Source organism: Scyliorhinus torazame, chromosome 3 (genome assembly GCF_047496885.1).
Source record: "Scyliorhinus torazame isolate Kashiwa2021f chromosome 3, sScyTor2.1, whole genome shotgun sequence".
In the NCBI taxonomy this organism is placed as follows: domain Eukaryota; kingdom Metazoa; phylum Chordata; class Chondrichthyes; order Carcharhiniformes; family Scyliorhinidae; genus Scyliorhinus; species Scyliorhinus torazame.
The window spans coordinates 343,798,250-343,825,414 of record NC_092709.1 but is presented as its reverse complement, the minus strand read 5'-3'; the positions used below and the strand labels follow the sequence as shown (position 1 = coordinate 343,825,414).

General features: G+C 48.4%; 1 protein-coding gene across 3 annotated transcripts in view; it reads right to left on the bottom strand.

Annotated features, from left to right (window-relative positions):
- exoc6b (exocyst complex component 6B) overlaps positions 1 to 27,165 on the bottom strand; it is an 800,313-nt gene that overhangs the window by 279,932 nt on the left and 493,216 nt on the right. For 2 of the 3 annotated variants that reach the window (XM_072497736.1, XM_072497738.1), the window contains exons 14-15: positions 24,871 to 24,976; positions 3,124 to 3,233 (exon numbers count right to left, since the gene is read on the bottom strand). In XM_072497736.1, coding sequence (XP_072353837.1) covers positions 3,124 to 3,233; positions 24,871 to 24,976 — 216 coding nt within the window. The remainder of the gene's footprint in view (positions 1 to 3,123; positions 3,234 to 24,870; positions 24,977 to 27,165) is intronic. The other variant, XM_072497737.1, reaches the window with a different exon arrangement.

Genomic DNA, 27,165 nt, shown 5'->3' with positions numbered 1-27,165 from the left:
ATCCGCGGGCGGGCCTGTGCCATGGGGTCACTCTTTTCCTTCCGCCTTCGCCATGGTCTCCACCATGGCGGAGGCGGAAGAGACCCCCTCCACTGCGCATGCGCGGGGATGCCGTGACCGGCCGATGACGCTCCCGCGCATGCGCCGCCCGGCAAAGTCATTTCCGCGCCAGCTGGCGGGGCACCAAAGGCCTTTCCTGCCAGCTGGCGGGGCGGAAATCAGTCCGGCGCGGGCCTAGCCCCTCAAGGTGAGGGCTCGGCCCCTCAAGATGGGGAGAAGTCCGCACCTTTGGGGCGGCGCGATGCCGGACTGATTTATGCCGTTTTTGGCGCCGGTCGGCGGACATCGCGCCGATTGCGGAGAATCCCGGCCCAGGATTTTTACTCAGCAACAGTGAAGGAATGGTGACATATTCCCAAGTCTGTATCATGAGTGGCTTGGAGGGGAACTTCCAGGTGGTGGTGTTCCTATGTTTCTGCTGCCCTTGTGCTTTTATCTAGATTATAGAGGTTGTGGGTTTGAAAGGTGCTGTGTAAGGAGCCTTGCTGAGTTTATGTTTTATACTGAATAAGAAAAGTGTGCTGGTCAACAGATGAGTGGGGTGGGGGGAACAATCATTCACTGATGCATTCTCCATGGGAATACCTGACCCAGAGTCAACTTGCCAAACATTCAGCAATCCTTCTCACATGCAGTATGAAGTGTTGTTCCCTTTGAAATTTGGCATTCTTGTGTCTAACCTGATGTGTGTCAGACAAAAAGCTGAGACAGCATATCTCTTTTCAGCGACATAAGTTCTGTATCACCAAGCGACTATTTCATAGATTATCATAGAATTTACAGTGCAGAAGGAGGCCATTCGGCCCATCGAGTCTGCGCCGGCCCTTGGAAAGAGCACCCCACCCAACACCTCCACCCTATCCCCATAACCCAGAAACCCCATCCAACACTAAGGGCAATTTTGGACACTAAGGGCAATTTATCATGGCCAATCCACCTAACCTGCACATCTTTGGACTATGGGAGGAAACCGGAGCACCCGGAGGAAACCCACGCACACACGAGGAGGATGTGCAGACTCCGCACAGACAGTGACCTAAGCCGGAATCGAACCTGGGACCCTGGAGCTGTGAAGCAACTGTGCTATCCACAATGCTACCGTGCTGCCCTTATTTACGTATGTATTTACATATATTCAGAATAATTAATAATCTTAGCTCTAAGAAAAAAAAACAATATATCACAATCATAAATCCTGTTTCTTGAACCAAAGGAATAGTCTAAAGTTATGATGTAGTTATACCACTAAACAGGTTTATTTTGAGCACAATGATATTTTTTGTTAAAATTTCAAACCATGAAGTGCAGCAAGATTAGCCTTTTAACCCCACAATAAAAGTACAGCTCTAGCTTTTCTTGGCTTTGTTTTCGCTCAGGTTTTTTTTTCATGTTTGAGTGATCTAAGTGGAAAAGGTTACAAGCCACAAATGAGATAAAATGAAACAGAGCCACTGGCTGACCCCTGGTCCAATCTAAGGTATTCATTGACCTGAAATTCATTACATTCTCTCTGGTGCTAGAATGTCCCCACATTATAGCAAAGAATTTCATTTGTAGAGCTCTTTTGATATAGTAAAATGTCTTGAGGTGCTTCACATGGGTGTAAGCAGGCAAAATTTGTCGCCAAGCCACATAAGATGTCAGACTAGGTGAACGGAACCTTGGCCAAAGAAGTAGGTTTTTAAGAACATCACCATGAAAGGCCCAGGTGGAGAGGCTGAGGGAAGGAGTTCCAGAGTTTGGGCCCAGGCAACTGAAGGCTTGACTGTCAATTCTGGGGGTGGGGGAGGATATCGGCGATGCACAGGGTGCAGAATTGAAATAGTACAGAAATGTTGAAGGTCATTGGTGTGAAGCGGTGTGACCTTGGGAGGGAGTTGAATGCGAGGATAAGGATTTTCAAATCAGAACGACAGTTTACAGCAGACTTACGTTCAAGGTGGAGATGGACCAGAGATTTCTCCATGTCAATGTTATCACTCTCGGACCGTTTCTGCACTTCTGCCACATTCACTTTACAGACCCTTCTTGGCAGGTGCCTGGAAACAAGTCATCTGTCCCCCTGCCTGTCACACCTCTTTAACCTGGGGTACCCCTATCTCTGGATCCGTAAAGACTTAATTACCTGCAAATGCTCGCATTCTAAGCATTGTCTTGCATCTTTGACTTTGTCTCTATATATGTGTTTCTGGAACATATCTCTTCATTCACCTGAGGAAGGAGCAGTGCTCCGAAAGCTAGTGTTTGAAACAAACCTGTTGGACTTTAACTTGGTGTTGCAAGACTTCTTACTGTGCTCACCCCAGTCCAACGCCGGCATCTCCACATCACGTCTCTGGATGGAACAGTGATCGTGAGAAGAGAATCCACCAAAAAATTGTTTTTCAAATATTGGCAAAGGAAAAGGGGGAAAATAAAAACAACACTGCAACACAAGGGCATAGGAACCAAGTGGTTTAAAGTACCATGTGAGCGACCAGAGATCTTTGAATTCAAATCCCACCATGACAAATTGTAAAATGGATTTCAATAAGGCTGGTGATTTGATGGCTGGCAAAAGGTTAAATGACCAAAGCAATTGTCGGATTTTTAACAAAACCAATATGTTTGCTGCTGTTCTTCATCCATTCATACATGTGATTTGAGAGCCATACTATCTGACTTCGAATTCTGGGATTGCTGGATTCCCTAAAATTCAGAAGGTTAAGAGAGGGTTTGATTGAAGTCTACAAGATATGAAGGAGAACGGATAGGATAGATGAAGAGAAAACCTTTCCACCAGTTGGGAAATTTAGGTCTATAGGACATAGCCTAAAAACTATAGTCAGGCCTTTTGGCAGAGAAGTAAGAAAACACTTCCAGGCAAGCCAAACATATTAAGGAATATAGGGAAAAGGTGGGTATAGTTGGCTTCGTATATCAGCCATGATCTCACTGAATGGTGGAACAGGCACAAAGGTGTAAATGGCCACCTCCTGTGCCTAAGTTTTTCTCAGGGTAATTAGCTGCCTTAAGTATCAGATGTTCAATTGAATTATTTGTTTTCTCTTATGGTCTCCTTACCTCAAATGAAGGTCCTCTGAAAACTTGAGGCAGGCGTAGATAAACTCTTTAATCTGAGTGTAGACTTTGGGCACAAATTCCGAGAACGGGAACTTTTTGGGGAAGGACTGCTGAAAATAAGGAACACAAGTTAACATGGGAGTGGAAAGAATGTCACAAAGATTTTGAGCAACAGCACATTCAATGTTGCATGCCACTGCAATGCCACGTAAAGCCCTGAGAGCAACAATTTTTTAAATAACACAGCAAAACAATAAAATCAAATCAGAAAGTGCTGGGAAAACTTAGCAGGTCTGGCAGCATCTGTGGAGAGAAACAGAGAAACATTCAGTGTCGAGCAGAACTCCAAGTTGTTGGAGCTTCGTTCCTTAACATTTTAAAGGAAGAGAAAAAGTTTCTTCTAAAGGGGTCGGATGAGTTTAAGGGTGAAATGAAATTGGGAACCAGGACAGCTTTGAGACAGGGTGAGTTGGTGCTGCTGGAGAGAGAGATTGCGTGCATACATGGGGCGCGCTTGGCACTCATTGTGGACCTCACAATGTGGTTAGAACAGCAGGCCGAGGAACAGTGTGTCTCGACAATACCTAATCCTGGAAATATATAGGATGGAACTTCGGTTGGAATCCACAGGGGTAAACTGGAGCCAAAGACAGTCACTGAGGAAGATGTGGCTGCGAATGTGAGTTTTGGAAGTCTCTTGTGATGAATGTGAGAAATTTATTTTATACAGATTGTATTTTATATCTGTCGCAGTAATGTTTTTAAAAGCCTGAGTTCAGGTATATATATCTGCTGCAGTAATATTATTAAAGATTCTAGGTTTCGATGTTCAGACTCTGTGGCTGCAAAAGATGCAGTTAAGATGTTGTAAAAGTGATATCATCATTCATTTCACCCATGTAATTGTTTACCTATATAAAGACTAACTGAATTTTGTTATGATTGTGGGAGATTTCCTGGAGAGTAGATAATTTAAGACATTGTGTTTAGACTTGGGTAAGCAGGTCAGGCCATCCGAGTGGGATAAAAATTATGTATTAATGGAAGGAGCGAGGTCTGTAGCAGTAAGTTTAGCTTTTAGTTTCGCTCGGAATTTAAGCTGAGCTTTTGCCAAAGGCTGTCAGGTCAAGTAATAGTCTGACACAGACACAGTGAATCTGCAGGGTTTTTCCTGAAAGGATCTCCCTCAATCTCTCCAAGCAATTTTCCACAAAATCGCTATCCAGACAACAGCAAGTATCCCCATGTTTGCTAACATTATTTATAAGTGGCGATGGAAAGGCCTCAGCCAATCAGTCAAGCTGCCAACCAATTTTGTTCCATCACCCCTCCTCCAATTTTCCTGCCTCTGTGCTTGCTTAAGGCCTGTTACATCTCTTAAGTTTGCCATTCGTGATGAAAGGTCATCAAACCTGAAACGCGACCTTGGTTTCCCTATCCACAGCTGCTGCCCGACATGCTGAATATTTCCAGCATCTTCCGTTTCCAGGTCAGATCTCCAGCAATCCTCGGTATTTTGCTTTTGTTGGATTATATGTGCTGATCCAGGAGGTAGCAAAGGAAAAGCTGAGCCAAGCCAAGACTCCAAGTGCGCTCTTGGATTGACTTTCATGAATAAAGGTAAATGAATTGGGTCTATGTTGTGCAGGAAAATACAACATCCGATGGTAAAACCAACAGGATGAAAGGGGATGCATACCGGGAAGTTTATGATTAGATGATACGAATCTCTGGTCTCAAAAATCTGTAGATTATAAAGAGCAAGGGGAAGACTGAGGGATAACTTGAGAAAACTCAGGAGGACAATTAGAGCAACAGGTTATCATGCGTTGATTTTAGATACCTAATTGAATATATGTGGTTATGAAGGCAGCTTGACCGTTTGCATGCACAAACCATGAAACCAATACGGGACCACATACACCTTAATTCATCGAACAGCTTCATATTACATATGATGCCCTCTCCAGACAATAGCATTTCTTTGGGGGAGATGAAGGAGTTTTGTCCTGATAACAGTGAAAGCTGGCAATAAAGTCAGAGTCACTATGGTACAGAAATGGGCCATTTGGTATATCGAGATAGTTTGATGGCTCTTGGTTTCAACAAACAAAGAACAAAGAAATGTACAGCACAGAAACAGGCCCTTCGGCCCTCCAAGCCCATGCCGACCATGCTGCCCGACTAAACTACAATCTTCTATACTTCCTGGGTCCGTATCCCTCTATTCCCATCTTATTCATGTATTTGTCAAGATGCCCCTTAAATGTCACTGGCGTCCCTGCTTCCACCACCTCCTCCGGTAGCGAGTTCCAGGCACCCACTACCCTCTGCGTAAAAAACTTGCCTCGTACATCTACTCTAAACCTTGCCCCTCTCACCTTAAACCTATGCCCCCTAGTAATTGACCCCTCTACCCTGGGGAAAAGCCTTTGACTATCCACTCTGTCTATGCCCCTCATAATTTTGTAGACTTCTATCAGGTCTCCCCTCAACCTCCTTCGTTCCAGTGAGAACAAACCAAGTTTATTCAACCGCTCCTCATAGCTAATGCCCTCCATACCAGGCAACATTCTGGTAAATCTCTTCTGCACCCTCGCTAAAGCCTCCACATCCTTCTGGTAGCGTGGCGACCAGAATTGAACACTATACTCCAAGTGTGGCCTAACTAAGGTTCTATACAGCTGCAACATGACTTGCCAATTCTTATACTCAATGCCACGGCCAATGAAGGCAAGCATGCCGTATGCCTTCTTGACTACCCTCTCCACCTGTGTTGCCCCTTTCAGTGACCTGTGGACCTGTACTCCTAGATCTCTTTGACTTTCAATACTCTTGAGGGTTCTACCATTCACTGTATATTCCCTACCTGTATTAGACCTTCCAAAATGCATTACCTCACATTTGTCCGGATTAAACTCCATCTGCCATCTCTCCGCCCAAGTCTCCAAACAATCTAAATCCTGCTGTATCCTCTGACAGTCCTCATCGCTATCCGCAATTCCACCAACATTTGTGTCGTCTGCAAACTTACTAATCAGACCAGTTACATTTTCCTCCAAATCATTTTTTTTTTTTTTTTTTTAAATATATTTTATTGAAATTTTTTTCCCCTGAGCAACATTTTTCCCGCTTACAAAACAAGCGAAACGATAACAATAACAAAACAGAAATTTTTTAACTTATTAACAATAATAATAATAATAATATACAAGTAACAAAACCTCGTACTCTATTGACCGATACTCAACTAAGCCTCCTCCCCCCCTCCCCCCTGTGTTGCTGCTGCTGGTCATCTGCCTTCCCTCTAACGTTCCCCTAGGTAGTCGAGAAATGGCTGCCACCGCCTGGTGAACCCTTGAGCCGATCCTCTCAGGGCAAACTTTATCTGCTCCAGTTTAATAAACCCCGCCATATCGTTTACCCAGGCCTCCAGTCCGGGGGGGTTTCGCCTCCTTCCACATGAGTAGGATCCTGCGCCGGGCTACGAGGGACGCAAAGGCCACGGCATCGGCCTCTTTCGCCTCCTGCACTCCCGGCTCTTCCGCAACTCCAAATAGAGCTAACCCCCAGCCTGGTTTGATCCGGGCCTTCACCACCTGCGAAATCACTCCCGTCACTCCCTTCCAATACCCTTCCAGTGCCGGGCATGCCCAAAACATATGTGCATGGTTTGCCGGGCTCCCGCCACACCTCCCACATTTGTCCTCCACTCCAAAGAACCTGCTCAATCTTGCCCCCCTTATGTGTGCTCTATGTAGCACCTTAAATTGAATCAGGCTAAGCCTGGCGCATGAGGAAGAGGAATTTACCCTGCTTAGGGCATCAGCCCACATACCCTCCTCTATCTCCTCCCCTAATTCTTCTTCCCACTTTTTTTTTAGTTCGCCCACCGACTCCTCCCCCTCTTTCCTCATCTCACTATAAATCTCTGACACCTTCCCCTCTTCGACCCACACCCCTGAAAGCACGCTGTCCTGTATCCCGTGTCGGGAGCCGCGGAAATTCCCTCACCTGTTGTCTAGTAAACGCCCTCACCTGCATATATCTCAGGAAATTCCCTCGGGGTAACTTATACTTTTCCTCCAGTGCTCGCAAAAGTCCCATCTATGAATAAATCTCCCACCTTCCTAATTCCCAACTGGTACCAGCTCTGAAATCCTCCATCCATTCTTCCTGGGGAGAACCTATGGTTGTTCCTGATAGGGAACCCCACCAGGGCTCCCCGCACCCCTCTCTGTCGCCTCCACTGTCCCCATATGTTCAGTGTTGCCGCCACCACCGGGTTTGTGGTGTACTTTTTCGGTGAGAACGGTAGCGGCGCCGTCACCAGCGCCTCTAGACTCATCCCTTTACAGGACCTTCTCTCCAGCCTTTTCCACGCCGCTCCCTCACCCTCCATCATCCATCTACGTATCATTGCCACATTGGCGGCCCAATAATAATCTCCCAAGTTCGGCAGTGCCAGTCCTCCTCTGTCCCTACTGCGCTGAAGGAACCCCCTCCTTACTCTCGGAACTTTCCCTGCCCACACAAAGCTCGTAATGCTCCTATCTATTTTATTAAAAAAGGTCCTGGTGATTAAAATAGGGAGACATTGAAATACAAATAAGAACCTCGGGAGGACCATCATCTTAATTGCTTGCACCCTGCCCGCCAGCGATAAAGGCTGCATGTCCCACCTCTTAAAGTCCTCCTCCATTTGTTCTACCAGCCGTGTCAGATTAAGTCTGTGCAAGGTTCCCCAGCTCCCAGCGATCTGAATCCCCAAGTATCGGAAGTTTCTTTCCACTTTCCTCAGCGGTAAGCCTTCTATCTCTCGACTCTGGTCCCCTGGATGTATCACATATAATTCACTCTTCCCCATGTTTAACCTATACCCCGAAAATTCCCCGAACCTCCTCAAGATTCGCATAACCTCTATCATCCCCCCCGCTGGGTCCGACACGTATAGCAATAGGTCATCCGCGTATAACGAGACTCGGTGTTCTTCTCCCCCTCTAGTCACCCCTCTCCATTTCCTGGAGTCTCTCAGCGCCATGGCCAGAGGTTCAATTGCCAGCGCAAACAACAATGGAGACAGCGGGCATCCCTGTCTTGTTCCCCTATATAATCGGAAATACTCCGATCTATGTCGACCTGTAACTACGCTTGCCGTTGGTGCCCCATAAAGTAGTCTAACCCAGCGAATAAATCCGTTCCCAAACCCAAACCTCCTTAACACTTGCCATAAATACTCCCACTCCACCCTATCAAATGCCTTCTCTGCGTCCATTGCCGCCACTATCTCTGCCTCCCCCTCCACTGAGGGCATCATTATCACCCCTAATAGCCGTCGCACGTTAACATTCAATTGTCTCCTTTTTACGAACCCTGTCTGGTCTTCGTGCACCACCCCTGGGACACAGTCCTCTATCCTCGATGCCAGCACCTTTGCTAGCAGTTTGGCGTCCACGTTCAATAGTGAAATAGGTCTATAGGACCCACACTGCATCGGATCTTTGTCCCTCTTCAAAATTAGCGATATCGTCGCCTCCGACATTGTCGGGGGTAGTGTCCCCCCTTCCCTGGCCTCATTGAACGTCCTCGCCAACAACGGGGCCAACAAGTCCACATATTTTCTGTAGAATTCCACCGGGAACCCGTCCGGCCCCGGGGCCTTCCCTGCTTGCATGCTTCCCAGTCCCTTAATAACCTCGTCCACCTCAATCGGCGCCCCCAGGCCTGCCACCGCCTGCTCCTCCACTTTCGGGAACCTCAACTGGTCCAGGAACTGCCGCATCCCCTCCTCTCCCTCTGGGGGCTGAGACCTATACAGTTCTTCATAAAAGGTCTTAAACGCCTCATTTATCTTTCCTGCCCTTCGCACAGTGTCTCCCCTTTCATCCCTAATTCCTCCTATCTCCCTCGCTGCTGCCCTCTTTCGCAGTTGGTGCGCCAACAGGCGACTAGCCTTTTCCCCATATTCATACCTCCTCCCCTGTGCCTTCCTCACAGTACCTTCGCCTTTCTGGTGGTCAGAAGGTCAAACTCGGTCTGGAGTCGTCTCCTCTCCCTGTACAGCTCCTCCTCCGGGGTCTCTGCAAATTCCCTGTCCACCCTTAAAATCTCCCCCAGTAATCTATCCCTTTCCTTGGCCTCTGTTTTCCTTTTGTGGGCCCCAATAGAAATCAGCTCTCCCCTGACCACCGCTTTTAGTGCTTCCCAGACCTCTCCCACAGGGACCTCGCCGTCGTCATTGACCTCCAGGTATCTCTCGATACACCCCCTCACTCTTGCACACACTCCCTCATCCGCCATCAGTCCCACATCTAATCGCCAGAGTGTTCTCTGCTCCCTGTCCTCTCCTACTTCCAGGTCCACCCAATGTGGGGCATGATCCGAAACCGCTATGGCTGAGTATTCAGCTTCTTCCACCCTAGAGATCAACGACCTTCCTAAAATAAAAAAATCTATCCGGGAGTACACTTTATGGACGTGGGAGAAGAAGGAATACTCCCTAGCCCTGGGTCTAAGAAATCGCCATGGATCCACTCCCCCATTTGGTCCATAAACCCCTTAAGTACCTTGGCCGCTGCCGGCCTTCTTCCAGTCCTTGAGCTGGATCTATCTAGCCCCGGGTCCAGCACCGTATTGAAGTCCCCTCCTAAAATCAAATTTCCTGCCTCCAGGTCCGGAATACGCCCCAGAATCCGTCTCATGAACCCCGCATCGTCCCAATTTGGGGCATACACATTAACCAACACAACCTCCATTCCCTCCAGCGCACCACTCACCATGACATATTTACCTCCACTATCTGCTACGATGTTCTTTGCTTCAAATGCTACCCGTTTCCCCACCAAAATGGCCACCCCTCTGTTCTTTGCGTCCAGTCCTGAGTGGAACACCTGTCCCACCCATCCTTTCCTTAGCCTAACTTGGTCCGCCACCTTTAGGTGCGTCTCTTGGAGCATAACCACGTCTGCCCTTAGTCCTTTCAAATGCGCGAGCGCTCGGGCCCTTTTTATCGGCCCATTCAGGCCTCTCACATTCCACGTGATCAGCCTCACTGGGGGGCTACCTGCCCCCCCTCCCGTGTCGACTAGCCATTACCTTCTCGAGGCCAGTCCCATATCCCGCCTCCGCGCTCCCGCTCGCTCCCCCAGCGTCGCATTCCGCCCCCGACCACCCTCTCTTTAGCCATTTCCTTTTGGATTTCCGCAGCAGCAACCCAGTTGTCCCCTCACCGCCCCCCCCCCCCCCCCACCGCCCGATCCCCATCTAGCTTGATTGCTCCCCCCATATCACTTCCGTAAGTCAGCTGACTTCAACTGACCCCGGCTACTCCTGCTCGCTCCTCGACCCCCCCGGTGTGAGGGAACTCCCATCCGCCTTGCGCCTGTTTTCCCGCCTTATTCTTTCTGGCGCGGGAACATCCCTTTACCTGACCCGCCTCTTATGGCGCAGCTCCCTTTCCCCTCCCCCTCTCCTTCCCCATTCTCCGACTATGTCCCGCCTCTCCCCCCTCACCGGCGCCCACATTTCCCCAGTGTCCCCCCCCTTCCCTGTTTACTTCTCGATTAACTTTCACCATCCCATTAACAAAAACAATAATAACAACAATAACAGTTCCCTGCAGCATCAGTCCCTCAGTTCCGGTCCAGTTTCTCTTCATTGATGAAGGACCATGCTTCCTCCGCCGTCTCGAAATAGTAGTGTCTCTCCTGATGCGTGACCCATAGTCTTGCCGGCTGCAGCATCCCAAACTTCACCTTCCTTTTGTGCAAAACCTCTTTGGCTCGGTTGAAGCTCGCCCTCCTTCTCGCCACCTCCGCACTCCAATCCTGGTAGATCCTTACCACCGCATTCTCCCATCTGCTACTCCGCACCTTTTTAGCCCATCTCAGGACGTCTTCTCTGTCCTTAAGGCGGTAGAATCGCACGATTATCGCCCTCGGTGGTTCTCCCGCTTTTGGTCTTCTCGCCGGGATCCGATTTGCCCACTCCACCTCCATGGGGCCCGCAGGGGCCTCAGCACCCATCAGTGAGCTCAGCATCTTACTTGCGTACGCTCCACAGTCCACTCCTTCCACACCCTCCGGGAGATCTAGTATCCTAAGGTTCTTCCTTCGCGCTCCATTTTCAAGGGCCTCAATCCTGTCAGCACACTTTTTATGAAGTGCCTCGTGCGTCGGAGTCTTGACGGCCAGGCCCAGGACCTCGTCCTCAATACCTGACACCTTCTGCTCCACCACGCGAAGTTCAGTCTCCTGGGTCTTTAAAGTCTCCTTAAGCCCCTCAATTGCCTATAACAACGGGGTCATTACCTCCTTCTTCAGCAGGTCCACGCACCGTCTCACCACCTCGTCCTGCTCAGGCCCCCATGTCACCTGTGGTTTCTCCGCCGCCATTTTGTTCCACTCCCTCTGATCTTCTGGTTGCAGATTCTTCGGGCTGCAGCCGCCGCCGCCGGTTTTTCCCTCCGTCATTCGGGGGGGACTCCCTTCCCTCGCGCCTCGCACCGGGTTTTTCAGCTGTCAAAGTCCCCGTTGGGGCTCTTAAAAGAGCTCGAAGTTCTGTCGGAGCTGGAGCCGCCGAAACGTGCGGCTAGCTCATCCCTGCCGCAACCGGAAGTCTCCTCCAAATCATTTATATATACTACAAAGAGCAAAGGTCCCAGCACTGATCCCTGTGGAACACCACTGGTCACAGCCCTCCAATTAGAAAAGCATCGAGTTCCGGGTGCGGCGATGACCAGCTGAGTCGCACGTTTCGGCAGCTCCCTGTGAAACGGACTTTTGGGCTCTTGATAGGAGCCCCAACGGCAATTTTAACGGCTGAAAACACCGTGCGGTAAACCAGAAGGGTGTTCCCCCTGGACACGGATGGAAATAGGAGAGGAAAGTGGCCGGATTGCAGCGGATCCTTTGGAACAACGGCAAGGAAGGCAAGCAGAAACCAAGATGGCGTCGGAAGGTGACAGTTTCATATGGGGCCCTGAACAACAAGAGTTTTTGAAACGCTGCGTGGAGGAGATAAAAAAGGAAATGAAGAAAGAGTTGTTGGCCCCGATATTACAGGCGATTGAAGGGCTGAAAGAGGAACAAAAGACCCAGGAGCAGGAGCTTCGGGTCGTGAAGGCGAAAGCAGCAGAGAATGAAAACGACATACAGGGCCTGGTGGTGAAGTCGGAGATACAGGAGGCACACCAGAAACGATCTGTGGAGAGGTTGGAGGCACTGGAAAATAACGCAAGGAGGAACAACTTGAGGATTCTTGGCCTTCCTGAAGGTGTGGAGGGGGCGGACGTCGGGGCATATGTTAGCACGATGCTGCACTCGTTAATGGGAGTGGAGGCCCCGACGGGTCCGTTGGAGGTGGAGGGAGCATACCGAGTTATGGTGCGAGGATCGAGAACAGGAGAAGCTCCCAGAGCCATAGTGGTGAGATTTCTCCGTTTTAAGGATAGAGAAATGGTCCTTAGATGGGCGAAGAAAACTCGTTGTAGTAAATGGGAGAACGCGGTGATCCGCGTCTATCAAGATTGGAGTGCGGAGGTGGCGAGAAGGAGGGCGAGCTTTAATCGGGCCAAAGCGGTACTTCACAAAAAAAAGATTAAGTTTGGAATGCTGCAACCGGCAAGACTGTGGGTCACATATCAAGGGAGGCACCACTACTTTGAGACGGCGGATGAAGCGTGGACTTTTATTGTAGAAGAAAAATTGGAATGATTGGACTACGAAAATGAACGTTTGGACAAAGTGGTGGGACGAGTGGGGGGGGGGGGGCGAAGAGGGATTGTATGATTAATCCTGCGGTATGGTAACTTTTCTTTCTCCCACAGGTGGTGATGGGGGGAGGTGGGGAGGGAGAAGAGATGGGGCGTTGGCCATGGGAGGCGGGGCCGAGGGAGAGGCGCGGGCTTGGTTCCCGCGCTATGATAATTATGGCGGGAATAGAGAAGCAGGAAGGAGGGGGCGCCGCACGGGGCGAGCCGTGATCACGGGGGGAAGCCGAGGTCAGCCAGAGTTTGCTGACTTCTGGGAGCAACATGGGGGGAGTAATTACGCTAGCGGGGGTCTAGCGGGGGGGGGGGGGGGGGGGGGGAGGGGGGAATTACTGGGTTGCTGCTGCTGGGGAAAGGGGGGAGTGGGTACGGGAAAGGATGGGCGGGGGGGCACCGTCTGGGAGAAATACAGCCGCGTGGGAACTGGGCGAGAAGCTGGAAAAAGATGATGGCTAACCGGCAAGGGGGGGGGGTGGGAAGCCCCCCAACTCGGCTGATCACGTGGAACGTGAGGGGGCTTAACGGGCCGATAAAGAGGGCACGAGTACTCGCACACCTTAAGAAACTTAAAGCAGATGTGGTCATGTTACAGGAAACGCACCTGAAACTGATAGATCAGGTTAGGTTGCGCAAAGGATGGGTAGGGCAGGTGTTCCATTCGGGGCTGGATGCGAAAAACAGGGGGGTGACTATATTAGTGGGGAAGCGGGTAATGTTCGAGGCAAAGACTATAGTGGCGGATAACGGGGGCAGATACGTGATGGTGAGTGGCAAATTACAGGGAGAGATGGTGGTGTTGGTAAACGTGTATGCCCCGAATTGGGACGATGCCAATTTTATGAGGCGAATGCTAGGACGCATCCCAGACCTAGAGACCGGAAAGCTGATAATGGGGGGAGACTTTAACACGGTGTTGGAACCAAGGCTGGATAGGTCGAAGTCCAGGACTGGTAGGAGGCCGGCAGCAGCCAAGGTGCTCAAGGATTTTATGGAGCAGATGGGAGGGGTGGACCCGTGGAGATTCAGTAGACCTAGGAGTAAGGAGTTCTCGTTTTTCTCCTATGTCCATAAAGTCTATTCACGCATAGACTTTTTTGTGTTGGGTAGGGCATTGATCCCGAGGGTGAGGGGAACGGAATATACGGCTATAGCCATTTCGGATCATGCCCCACACTGGGTAGACTTGGAGATAGGGGAGGAAACAAGAGGGCATCCACCCTGGAGAATGGACATGGGACTAATGGCGGATGAGGGGGTGTGCTTAAGGGTGAGGGGATGCATTGAAAAGTACTTGGAACTCAATGACAATGGGGAGGTTCAGGTGGGAGTGGTCTGGGAGGCGTTGAAGGCGGTGGTTAGGGGGGAGCTGATATCAATAAGGACACATAAAGGGAAGCAGGAGAGTAAGGAACGGGAGCGGTTGTTGCAAGAACTTTTGAGGGTGGACAGACAGTATGCGGAAGCACCGGAGGAGGGACTGTATAGGGAAAGGCAAAGGCTGCATGTGGAATTTGACTTGCTGACCACAGGCACTGCAGAGGCACAATGGAGGAAGGCGCAGGGTGTACAGTATGAATATGGAGAGAAGGCGAGCAGATTGCTGGCACACCAATTGAGGAAAAGGGGAGCAGCGAGGGAAATAGGGGGGGTGAGAGACGAAGATGGAGAGACGGAGCGGGGAGCGGAGAGAGTGAATGAAGTGTTTAAGACATTTTATAAAAAATTGTATGAAGCTCAACCCCCGGATGGGAGGGAGAGAATGATGGAGTTTTTGGATCGGCTGGAAATTCCCAAGGTGGAAGAGCAGGATAGGATGGGATTGGGAGCACAGATCACGGTAGAGGAAGTGGTGAAAGGAATTAGGAACATGCAGACGGGAAAGGCCCCGGGACCGGACGGATTCCCAGTTGAATTTTACAGAAAATATTTGGACTTGCTCGCCCCGCTACTGACGAGGACCTTCAACGAGGCAAAGGAAAGGGGACAACTGCCCCCGACTATGTCAGAAGCAACGATATCGCTTCTTTTAAAGAAGGAAAAGGATCCGCTACAATGCGGGTCCTACAGACCAATCTCCCTCCTCAATGTAGATGCCAAGGTCTTGGCCAAGGTAATGGCAATGAGAATAGAGGAATGTGTCCCGGGGGTGGTTCATGAGGACCAAACTGGGTTTGTGAAGGGGAGACAGCTGAACACGAACATACGGAGGTTGTTAGGGGTAATGATGATGGCCCCACCAGAGGGTGAAACGGAGATAGTAGTGGCGATGGATGCCGAGAAAGCATTTGATAGAGTGGAGTGGGATTATCTGTGGGAGGTGTTGAGGAGATTTGGGTTCGGAGAGGGGTATGTTAGATGGGTGCAGCTGTTGTATAGGGCCCCAGTGGCGAGTGTGGTCACGAATGGACGGGGATCGGCATATTTTCGGCTCCATAGAGGGACAAGGCAGGGATGTCCTCTGTCCCCATTACTGTTTGCACTGGCGATTGAGCCCCTGGCGATAGCGCTGAGAGGTTCCAAGGGATGGAGGGGAATACTTAGGGGAGGAGAAGAACACCGGGTATCTTTATATGCGGATGATCTGCTACTATATGTGGCGGATCCAGCGGAGGGGATGCCAGAAATAATGCGGATACTTGGGGAGTTTGGGGATTTTTCAGGGTATAAATTGAACATGGGGAAGAGTGAGCTGTTTGTGGTGCATCCAGGGGAGCAGAGTAGAGAAATAGAAGACCTACCGTTGAGGAAGGTAACAAGAGACTTTTGTTACCTGGGGATCCAGATAGCTAAGAATTGGGGCACATTGCACAGGCTAAATTTGACGCGGTTGGTGGAACAGATGGAGGAAGATTTCAAGAGATGGGATATGGTAGCATTGTCAATGGCAGGGAGGGTGCAGGCGGTTAAGATGGTGGTCCTCCCGAGATTCCTTTTTGTGTTTCAGTGTCTCCCGGTGGTGATCACGAAGGCTTTTTTCAAAAGGATAGAAAAGAGTATCATGGGTTTTGTTTGGGCCGGGAAGACTCCGAGAGTGAGGAAGGGATTCTTACAGCGTAGTAGGGATAGGGGGGGGCTGGCACTACCGAGCCTAAGTGAGTATTATTGGGCCGCTAATATTTCAATGGTGAGTAAGTGGATGGGAGAGGAGGAAGGAGCGGCGTGGAAGAGATTAGAGAGGGCGTCCTGTAGGGGGACCAGCCTGCAGGCTATGGTGACAGCCCCATTGCCGTTCTCACCAAGGAACTATACCACGAGTCCGGTGGTGGTAGCTACACTGAAGATTTGGGGACAGTGGAGACGACATAGGGGAAAGACCGGAGCACTGGGGGGGTCCCCGATAAGAAACAACCATAGGTTTGCCCCCAGGGGGAATGGATGGGGGATATGGAATGTGGCAAAGAGCAGGTATAACGCAATTGAAAGATCTATTTGTGGATGGGAAGTTTGCGAGTCTGGGAGCGCTGACCGAAAAATATGGGTTGCCCCAAGGGAATGCATTCAGGTACATGCAATTGAGGGCTTTTGCGAGGCAACAGGTGAGGGAATTCCCACAGCTCCCGACACAAGAGGTGCAGGACAGAGTCATCTCAAAGAAATGGGTGGGGGACGGTAAGGTGTCGGATATATATAGGGAAATGAGAGACGAAGGGGAGACTATGATGGACGAACTAAAAGGGAAATGGGAAGAAGAGCTAGGGGAGGAGATTGAGGAGGGGATGTGGGCAGATGCCCTAAACAGGGTAAACCCGTCGTCCTCGTGCGCCAGGCTAAGCCTGATTCAGTTTAAGGTATTACACAGGGCACATATGACTGGAACACGGCTCAGTAAATTTTTTGGGGTGGAGGATAGGTGTGCGAGGTGCTCAAGAAGCCCAGCGAATCATACCCATATGTTTTGGTCATGCCCGGCACTACAGGGGTTTTGGATGGGGGTGACAAAGGTGCTTTCGAAAGTAGTAGGAGTCCGGGTCGAACCAAGCTGGGGGTTGGCTATATTTGGGGTTGCACAAGAGCCGGGAGTGCAGGAGGCGAAAGAGGCCGATGTTTTGGCCTTTGCGTCCCTAGTAGCCCGGCGCAGAATACTGCTAATGTGGAAAGAAGCCAAGCCCCCGGGGGTGGAGACCTGGATAAATGATATGGCGGGGTTCATAAAGTTAGAGCGGATTAAGTTCGTCCTAAGGGGGTCGGCTCAAGGGTTTACTAGGCGGTGGCAACCGTTCGTCGAATATCTTGCGGAAAGATAGATGGGGGAGAACAAAGAAGGCAGCAGCAGCGGCCCAGGACTTGGGGGGGGGGAGGGATGGGGGGGTGTGTGGCCTGAGACAAGGCAGTTGCCAATTAGGGCTAGTTTTTATTTTTTGTTATTTAATATTTATTTATTTGTTGTTGTTTTTGTTTAAATTTAAAAAGGTCATTATTATCTGTATTGTTACAATGTTGTGTAAAGGATGCACAATGTACTGTGTTGGTTGACCAAAAATTTTCAATAAAATATTATTTAAAAAAAAAAAAAAAGAAAAGCATCCTTCCATTGCTACTCTCTGCCTTCTATGGCCTAGCCAGTTCTGTATCCACCTTGCCAGCTCACCCCTGATCCCGTGTAACTTCACCTTTTGTACTAGTCTACCATGAGGGACCTTGTCAAAGGCCTTACTGAAGTCGATATAGATAACATCCACTGCCCTACCTGCATCAATCATCTTTGTGACCTCCTCGAAAAACTCTATCAAGTTAATGAGACACGACCTCCCCTTCACAAAACCATGCTGCCTCTCACTAATACGTCCATTTGCTTCCAAATGGGAGTAGATCCTGTCTCGAAGAATTCTCTCCAGTAATTTCCCTACCACTGAAGTAAGGCTCACTGGCCTGTAGTTCCCTGGATTATCCTTGCTACCCTTCTTAAACAGAGGAACAACATTGGCTATTCTCCAGTCCTCCGGGACGTCCCCTGAAGACAGTGAGGATCCAAAGATTTCTGTCAAGGCCTCAGCAATTTCCTCTCCAGCCTCCTTCAGTATTCTGGGGTTGATCCCATCAGGCCCTGGGGACTTATCTACCTTAATATTTTTTAAGACACCCAACACCTCGTCTTTTTGGATCACAATGTGACCCAGGCTATCTACACCCCCTTCTCCAGACTCAACATCTACCAATTCCTTCTCTTTGGTGAATACTGATGCAAAGTATTCATTTAGTACCTCGCCCATTTCCTCTGGCTCCACACATAGATTCCCTTGCCTATCCTTCAGTGGGCCAACCCTTTCCCTGGCTACCCTCTTGCTTTTTATGTACGTGTAAAAAGCCTTGGGATTTTCCTTAACCCTATTTGCCAATGACTTTTCGTGACCCCTTCTAGCCCTCCTGACTCCTTGCTTAAGTTCCTTCCTACTTTCCTTATATTCCACGCAGGCTTCATCTGTTCCCAGCTTTTTAGCCCTGACAAATGACTCCTTTTTCTTTTTGACGAGGCCTACAATATCTCTCGTTATCCAAGGTTCCCGAAAATTGCCGTATTTATCCTTCTTCCTCACAGGAACATGCCGGTCCTGAATTCCTTTCAACTGACACTTGAAAGCCTCCCACATGTCAGATGTTGATTTGCCCTCAAACATCCACCCCCAATCTATGTTCTTCAGTTCCCGCCTAATATTGTTATAATTAGCCTTCCCCCAATTTAGCACATTCATCCTCGGACCACTCTTATCCTTGTCCACCAGTACTTTAAAACTTACTGAATTGTGGTCACTGTTACCGAAATGCTCTCCTACTGAAACATCTACCACCTGGCCGGGCTCATTCCCCAATACCAGGTCCAGTTCCCTAGTTGGACTGTCTACATATTGTTTTAAGAAGCCCTCCTGGATGCTCCTTACAAACTCCGCCCCATCTAAGCTCCTGGCACTAAGTGAGTCCCAGTCAATATTGGGGAAGTTGAAGTCTCCCATCACCACAACCCTATTGTTTTTACTCTTTTCCAAAATCTGTCTACCTATCTGCTCCTCTATCTCCCGCTGGCTGTTGGGAGGCCTGTAGTAAACCCCCAACATTCTGACTGCACCCTTCTTATTCCTGATCTCTACCCATATAGCCTCACTGCCCTCTGAGGTGTCCTCCCGCAGTACAGCTGTGATATTCTCCCTAACCAGTAGCGCAATTCCGCCTCCCCTTTTACATCCCCCTCTATCCCGCCTGAAACATCTAAATCCTGGAACATTTAGCTGCCAATCCTGCCCTTCCCTCAACCAGGTCTCTGTAATGGCAACAACATCATAGTTCCAAGTACTAATCCAAGCTCTAAGTTCATCTGCCTTACCCGTAATACTTCTTGCATTAAAACATATGCACTTCAGGCCACCAGACCCGCTGTGTTCAGCAACTTCTCCCTGTCTGCTCTGCCTCAGAGCCCCACTGTCCCTATTCCCTAGTTCTCCCTCAATGCTCTCACCTTCTGACCTATTGCTCCCGTGCCCACCATCCTGCCATACTAGTTTAAACCCTCCCGTGTGACACTAGCAAACCACGCGGCCAGGATATTTATGCCTCTCCGGTTTAGATGCAACCCATCCTTCTTATAAAGGTCACACCTGCCTCGGAAGAGCTCCCAGTGGTCCAGATAACGGAAACCCTCCCTCCTACACCAGCTGTTTAGCCACGTGTTTAGCTGCTCTATCTTCCTATTTCTAGCCTCACTGGCACGTGGCACAGGGAGTAATCCCGAGATTACAACCCTAGAGGACCTGTCCTTTAACTTTCTGCCTAGCTCCCTGAACTCCTGCTGCAGGACCTCATGCCCCTTCCTGCCTATGTCGTTAGTGCCAATATGTACAACGACCTCTGCCTGTTTGCCCTCCCCCTTCAGGATGCCCTCTACCCGTTCGGAGACATCCTGGACCCTGGCACCAGTGAGGCAACATACCATCCTGGAGTCTCTTTCACGCCCACAGAAGCGCCTATCTGTGCCCCTGACTATAGAGTCCCCTATTATTATTGCTCTTCTGCGCTTTGACCCTCCCTTCTGAACATCAGAGCCAGCCGTGGTGCCACTGCTCTGGCTGCTGCTGTTTTCCCCTGATAGGCTATCCCCCCCGACAGTATCCAAAGGGGTATACCTGTTCGAGAGGGGTCAACCACAGGGGATTCCTGTACTGACTGCCTGCCCTTTCTGGTGGTCACCCATTTCTCTATCTGCACCTTGGGTGTGACCACATTTATATAACTGCGATCTATGACGCTTTCCGCCACCTGCATGCTCCTAAGTGCATCCAATTGCTGCTCCAGCCGAACCATGCGGTCTGTGAGGAGCTCCAGTTGGGTGCACTTTCTGCAGATGAAGCCATCTGGGACGCTGGAAGCCTCCCGGACCTGCCACATCTCACAGTCAGAGCACTGCGCCCCTCTAACTGACATTGCGTCAATTAATTAAAATTAAAAGTTTTTTTAAAAACATGTTTCATATTTTTTTTTTCAAAGTTACTGTTAACTATCTGTTTCCTAGCACTAGATTTCTAATATAAATGCGAAAGCTAAATATAGTACTCTCCGATCTCTGGCTTAGATACCCCTTTAAATTATAATTAAGTAATAATGTTTAATTAGTTACCAATGCTTAATTTTTTAAATTTAGTGTAGATTCCCAACCAGCCACTCAGGTCACAGCTTTTCTGTTATGTCACTTCAGTTTTCCCCCGACACACACAATTTGAAAAAGGTGTAAAAGTAAAAATGAGTAAAAATCACTCACTTACCTTCTTACCTTCTGAGTGTCTTAGATGTTCTCAGGTTCTCTCCCTGACAGAGACTGCTCCTCCTCCTCCGAACGGCTCCCGAAACTAGGCCGCGATCTTTTAAAATCTCCGCTCTGACTCGCAGCTCCTGCGCTTTTTAAATCTCCCGCGCTTTTAAAATCTCCCGGCTCTCTCTCCTCCCGCGCTGTTTTCACTGTCCCGGCTCTCTCTCCTCCCGCGCTGTTTTCACTGTCCCGGCTCTCTCTCCTCCCGCGCTGTTTTCACTGTCCCGGCTCTCTCTCCTCCCGCGCTGTTTTCACTGTCCCGGCTCTCTCTCCTCCCGCGCTGTTTTCACTGTCCCGGCTCTCTCTCCTCCCGCGCTGTTTTCACAGTCCAGGCTCTCTCTCCTCCCGTGCTGTTTTCAATGTCAACACAGTGAAGATGGACAGAGAAGAAAATGTGTTCATGATAGTAAGTTTGGAGCTTAAGATGAGTACGCTCAGAAATCTCACTGGAGCTCTGACTACACTAACTCTGTAAAGAAGGAGAGGATGATTATTTCTGGTCGACTTGAATGATAAGAGAGCAACTTGGAGAACAACGCTGGAGGAAATGGATGTTTCAGATTTGGGCCACTCGCTTAGAAACTCATCTCAAACAGTTATTGTGGCACACAATAGGGGCATTCAGCCCAATGAGTATATGATGACTCTGTGTCGAGCAATCCAGTCAATCACATCCTCCTACTATATTCCTGCAGCCCTGTAAGTTCATTTCCCTCAAGTGCGATCCAATTTCTTTTGGAAATCATTCATTGCGTCAGTTTCCACGACCTTCGTAAGCAACATGTATATGCCGATGCAATTCCATACAAAGTCAGCATCAGATGATCAATAAAACTGCAATATGGCTGATCCAAAGTGACTGGATAGATGCAGCTGGAGCCAAGACATGACAAGGCATGGCAAACCAGGTAAACCCAGCTCTGGCCGCCAAAGACACTTGCTGAAAATAGATGCTTTCATTAAAAGTGAAAAGGCATTATATGGCCGTGTAGTGGTTGATTTAATAGGTGCTGCACTAGAATAGCAAACACCCAGCTAATTAAAGGACAAGGTGATAGCCAAGAACCTTCATAGGCCTGCGGTTCATCTATTCAAGGAAGGAACATGTTTCAGACACTGGAACAGATCCAATAGCCTTGCCCTGACTGGATAAGTGCTTGAGTGCAGTCATCTAAATACCAAATGACTCAGATCAAGTGCTGACCACACAAGTCAATCCAGACCCATACCATTCTACCTTCAAGCACTCTACTCCACTGTGGCACAAAACCCAACCAGCATTTGGCCGTTTAATATACATCAACATTACATGGACCAGTTTCAAGTTATACTATGACACAAAAAGATCCCACTATTGCTGATTACATCATCTTTTAATAGTTTTTAATAACTTTTATTGTCACAAGTAGGCTTACATTAACACTGTAATGAAGTTACTGTGAAAAGTCCCGAGTCGCCACATTGCGGCACCTGTTTGAGTTCATAGAGGGAGAATTCAGAATATTCAATTCACCTAACAGCAGATCTTTCAGGATTTGTGGGAGGAAACCGGAGCACCCGGAGGGAACCAACGCAGGCACGGGGAGAAGGTGCAGACTCCGCACAGACAAGTGACCCAAACCGGGAATCGAACCTGGGACCCTGGAGCTGTGAAGCAACAGTGCTGTCCACTGTGCTACCGTGATGCCCACTATAATCTTGGTATTATCTCCCAGTTAGCGTGCACTATATTGACATCAAACATCACTGAGACAGCCTAAAGCCCAAAGACATGAATGGGACTTCATCAATACTTTTCATTGTCACCCGTATCTTTCAAACCTCCCCAATCGCCACTTCATTCTGCACCATTCCTTGGAAAAGTAAATTTAATGTTAGTCAATATCAATACTCGTTAGAACCCCGAACTCCTGAGCCTTGGCATCTTCATTTCCCAAATTCCTTCAGTCATCAGTATGTTGAACCAGTTTATCACTTCCCTGTGATGCCTTTGGCCCCAGCAAAATTGTGACTGCATTTCCTTCCTCTTTCCCCTCGACTCTCCGCCTCACCCGCTCACCTCACCCCATTCCCTCTGTCTTCGCATTTTCAAGAGAGGCAGGAACAGACTTGAGTATATCTGGTGCTCCACTGGTGGAGCCATCCAACAACAACCATTTGCACTGACCACCAGCACGTGGTCCAACCGGTGATCCATCAGACCATATCAACCTCAGCCGGACCCCGATCTTCAAAGATTCTCAAACTGGGTTCTATGGACACATGGTTTAGTACAGTGGGCTAAACAGCTGGCTTGCAATGCAGAACAATGCCAGCGGTGCGGGTTCAATTCCCGTACCGGCCTCCCCGAATAGGCGCCGAATGTGGCAACTTAGGGGCTTTTCACAGTAACTTCATTGAAGCCGGGCAGCACGGTAGCATTGTGGATAGCACAATTGCTTCACAGCTCCAGGGTCCCAGGTTCGATTCCGTGGGTTTCCTCCGGGTGCTCCGGTTTCCTCCCACAGTCCAAAAATGTGCAGGTTAGGTAGATTGGCCATGATAAATTGCCCTTAGTGTCCAAAATTGCCCTTAGTGTTGGGTGGGGTTACTGGGTTATGGGGATCGGGTAGAGGTGTTGACCTTGGGTAGGGTGCTCTTTCCAAGAGCCGGTGCAGTCTCGATGGGCCGAATGGCCTCCTTCTGCACTGTAAATTCTATGTCTATGACTAAGCCGACTTGTGACAATAAGCAATTATTATTATTACCTGACTGGTTCACTTTCCAGCAGACCACAAAATAATGTGAAAGTGCTTAACAAGCTGGTAGGTGACTATGTCAAGAGTAGGAAAATGTGCGACTGCTGGAAGCAGGTTTAGTGTGAGACACAGCAGTAGGAGAGGAGCACACAAGGAGAAGGGCTGAGAACAGCATGAAGATTGCCAGGCAGACCGGCATTTACCACAGCTGGTGGTGGGTCTCAGGCGAGTTAATCTTGTTCAAGAGATGGGAGCTTTTTAAAATATTTAAGTACTACACAATTAAACCAAAGTGCCAAAAGAAGATGCTAAAATTCAAATTCACCCAGGGCGCCTTCCCCCCCCCCCCACACACGAACACACAAGACGACATAGCGCAGGTCTTGTCTGAAGATGGGGAATGATTTAGTAATGCCATTGTCAAACTACACACCAAGGATAGACGGACACTGCAGTGAGAAGCAGGCATATATTGTGATTTTGTTTTGGTGCTGTTTCCGTTAAGGCATTATTAAAACACATTTCTTGTTATATTTTCAGATGATATGCATTTGTGCGTTTATTGTATAATTCAGTTGGGGTCTCCATGATTATTAATCCATCTGAAAAGGGGCTTTTCAATCCAAAGTTTGAGAACCACCGTCTTAAGGAGAGCGAAGATTGCCTCTGTTCTCCTTTCTCCACCACTTGCTGTCTTCTCCTTCTCAGAAAGGGCTGTTACTCTTCGGAATTCACATCCACAGACAGCAGTGGAAGCTGGGCCATTGAGTATATTCAAGGCTGAGTTCAACAGATCTCTGATCTGGAAGGGAATCAAGGGTTAAGAAAGAAAGTACCACGAAGGTCACAAACGGATCAGATTGATCTTATAGGGTGACGGAACATGATCAATGGGCCGAGTGGCCCACTCCTGCTCCTATTCCTTATGATCTCCTTAAATCGCTGTCCCAGTGCCCCTTCCACTTTCGCCTCTACAAGTGCAAGAGTCTCACAAATGTGTCTATACGATTGAGACCACCAACCTGCACTGTTTCCTCAAGCTCCCAGCCTTAAGCTCACTGTAAAACTCTCCATTTTTGTCAACACTTCGGTGGGGGTCATTACAGAAAGAAAACTACTGTACCTGAAGGAAAACCCCACTGCGGAAGCCCCATTCAGGTCACCACCCTGACACACTCTTCACCATATATGTACCTTAATCTCCTTGTGAACAAAATCACTTCAACTTCAAATCAACATAAAAGCAAAATACTGTGAATGTTGGAAACCTGAAACGCACCAGTTCTGGTGGAAGGTCAGCAACCTGAAACATTAACTCGATTTCTCCTTCCCAAGGAGCCTCCCTAACCTGCTGAGTATTTGCAACATTTTCAGTTTGTATTTCATCTTCAGACTATCTGGCTATGAAGTAGGCGACGAAAACATTTAACTCGGTAATAATTTCTTACATTTTCCAGCTCTGGATCATGGAATGGAAATTGGCCCATCACTCTCATGTACTCCTCTTCACTCGAGACAGGAATGGCACTGTAGTTATCCAGGTCTAAAATATATCTGGTGGAAGAGCAAAATCGTCAGAGTTAACATCGTAGTGTGATCCAATATCAGGAGGAGGTGACGCCAAGCTTCACCAATCTCCCAAGCAATTTCTCTTGGACATTTGGCGGTCACAAGTTGCATTTAGCCCTACCTAAATTAAAATCAATTCATACCTGTACTTCGATACTACAAATCCCCTGTGCTGCTAAGTGCTGGGTTTATCGAGCATTTTCTGGTTTAATTTGAGATTTCCAGCATCTACACTATTCTGCTCGGAGGATGTTTCCTTTCTTCGGGGAATCTAGAACCTAGGGGGGGCTCTTCTTCTCTCAGAGGATCGTTAGTCTTTGGAATTCCCTTCCCCGGAGAGCAGTGGAAGCTGTGTCACTGATTATGATCAAGGTTCAGTTAGAAAGATTTCTCATCAACCAGGAAACTAAGGGTTATGGGAGGGGCAGTGAAAAAAGTGGCTTTCAGGTCACAATTAGATCAGCCATGATCTTGTCAAATGGTGGAGCAGGTTCGATGGGCCAAATGGCCTCCTCCTGCTCCTATTTCTTGATGTTATGATCACAGAATAGTGACGGCGCAGGAGGTGGTGATTTGGTCCATTGTGTCTGCACCAGCTCTCCAAACAAGCATTATGGTCTACTGCCATTTCCACCTATCCGTGCATATTGTTTTTATTCAAGTAATCATCTCATTCCCTCTAATGCCTCGATTGAACCTGCCTCCACCACGCTTCGAGGGAGAGTATTCCAGACCTAAACCACACATTGTGTAAAACGATTTTTGGCACATCACATTTGCCTCTTTGGCAAATCACCTTAAATCTATGGCCTCTCATTCTCGATCCTTTTGTTTGGGAACAGTTTCTCCCCATCTACTCTGTCCAGCCCCCTCATGATTCTGAACACCTCTGTCAAATCTCCTCTTAGCCTTCTTCTCGCTAAGGAGAACAGTCCCAACCTTCCCATTCCATCCTCATAACTGAAGTTTCTCATCCCTGGAACCATTCTTGTTAACCTCTTTGTACTCTCGCCAATGTATTCACACCCTTAGATCTTCGAGAATTCACAACCCTCGGTGTGAAGAAATATTTCCTCATCTCAGTTCAAAGGCTGACTCCTTATCCTGGGATTATGACTTCTGGTTCTACACACCCCAGCAAGGGTATCACAACTTTTCAACATCTACTATGCCAAGCCCCCTCAGGACCGAGTACATTTCAATCAGATCACTTCTTATATTCCAAACACCAGAGCCGAAAGGCCTACTTGCACTCAATCTCACTTCATTGGAAAATCCTTTTACCACAGAAATCAATCTCATATGAAAACACTGCCTACAAAGGTAATGCCCTTTTGAGGAGTCAGTAACAAGATAAGAGAGTGAGGAGAGAATTTGGACAAATTTCCTCATACACAATACAGGCAACAGCTGAGCTCGCACTAATGAAAATATTTCAGCACATCATCTCGGAGTTGAAACGTGCAGGATGTCCCAATATATGACCCAATGGGTGCTTGCTCTCCTGTGCTGTAAACCTCAATAGTTCCACGTAATTTACCACAGGCTATTTAAAAAATTCACATTTCCTCTATCTAACTTCTCCGAGTCAAGTGAGCCTTCTCTGAACTGTTTCTAATGCAATTATATCCCTTTTCAAATAAGGGGGCCAGAAATGTACAGTGTTCCAGATGTGGTCTCACCAAGGTCCTGTACAGCTGCAGTAAAACATTCCTACTTTTATATTCCATTCCCCTTGCAATAAACAACAACATTCCATTTGCCGACCTAATCGCTTGCTGTACCTGCAGACTAACTTTTTATGATTCATGGACCAGGACACCCAGATCCCTCTGTACTTCTGCAATTTCTCTCCATTTAAATCGTATACTGGATTTCTATTCTTCCTGTAACAATGGACAAGTTCACATTTTCCCACATTATCCTCCATCTGCCAAGCTTCAGCTGTCCCTTTGTCGACTCTCACTCATGACAACTCACTTTCCTACCTATCCTTGTGTCACCTTCAAATTTAGCAACCATACATTTGGTCCCTTCATCCAAGTTATTGATGTAGATAATAATAATAGTAAGAAGTCGCTAGTGAAGCAACAGTGCTAATCCACTGTGTTACCGTGCCACCACAGTAGTTTGTAAATAGCATTGATCCCTGTGGCACTCCACTAGTTACAGCT